The sequence below is a fragment of the Buceros rhinoceros genome, unplaced genomic scaffold, assembly GCF_000710305.1.
Source record: "Buceros rhinoceros silvestris isolate BGI_N320 unplaced genomic scaffold, ASM71030v1 scaffold13673, whole genome shotgun sequence".
NCBI classification, from domain to species: Eukaryota; Metazoa; Chordata; class Aves; order Bucerotiformes; family Bucerotidae; genus Buceros; species Buceros rhinoceros.
The window spans coordinates 916-1,337 of NW_010401874.1; the positions used below are offsets into that span (position 1 = coordinate 916).

The following is a 422-nucleotide window of genomic DNA, read 5'->3' on the forward strand; positions in this document are numbered from 1 at the left end:
CGGGCGCCCACCATCAACCGCCAGTGCTTGAGGTTGACCTTGGGCATCCCTGTACTGCACCGTGAAGGAGTCAAAGGTGCCCTCAAGGACTCTCCACTCCAGCTGGACAGAGTCAGGGGTGATGTGGGACACTGTGAGGTTGCCGAGGCGGGGCCGAGGTGATGGCTCTTCTGTTGGCGGGGCTGGCACTGCGATGGAGGTGGCACGATGTTGAACATGAAGATCCAGCTGCCCTTGCACCCATGTGTCCACCCGTCCATCTGCACAACCCTGCACCCTTCAATCCCAGCACCCAACTCAATGCCCATCCTTCCATTGGTCGAAATGGGTGTTGGGCCCACATATCCGTTCAGCTGTCCACTCATTCTGTGATTTGTCTATTGGCCCATCCATTGGTCCCTTTATCTCTGTCCTCTCATCTG

At 57.3% G+C, this 422-nt stretch overlaps 1 protein-coding gene across 1 annotated transcript in view; it reads right to left on the reverse strand.

Annotated features, from left to right (window-relative positions):
- Nucleotides 1-11: 11 nt before the first annotated feature.
- C1QTNF9B-AS1 (C1QTNF9B antisense RNA 1) overlaps nt 12-422 on the reverse strand; it is a gene marked incomplete at its 3' end in the record, with an annotated part of 3,102 nt that continues 2,691 nt past the window's right edge. Inside the window, exon 4 of the mRNA XM_010132437.1 lies at nt 12-188. Coding sequence (XP_010130739.1) covers nt 12-188 — 177 coding nt within the window. The remainder of the gene's footprint in view (nt 189-422) is intronic.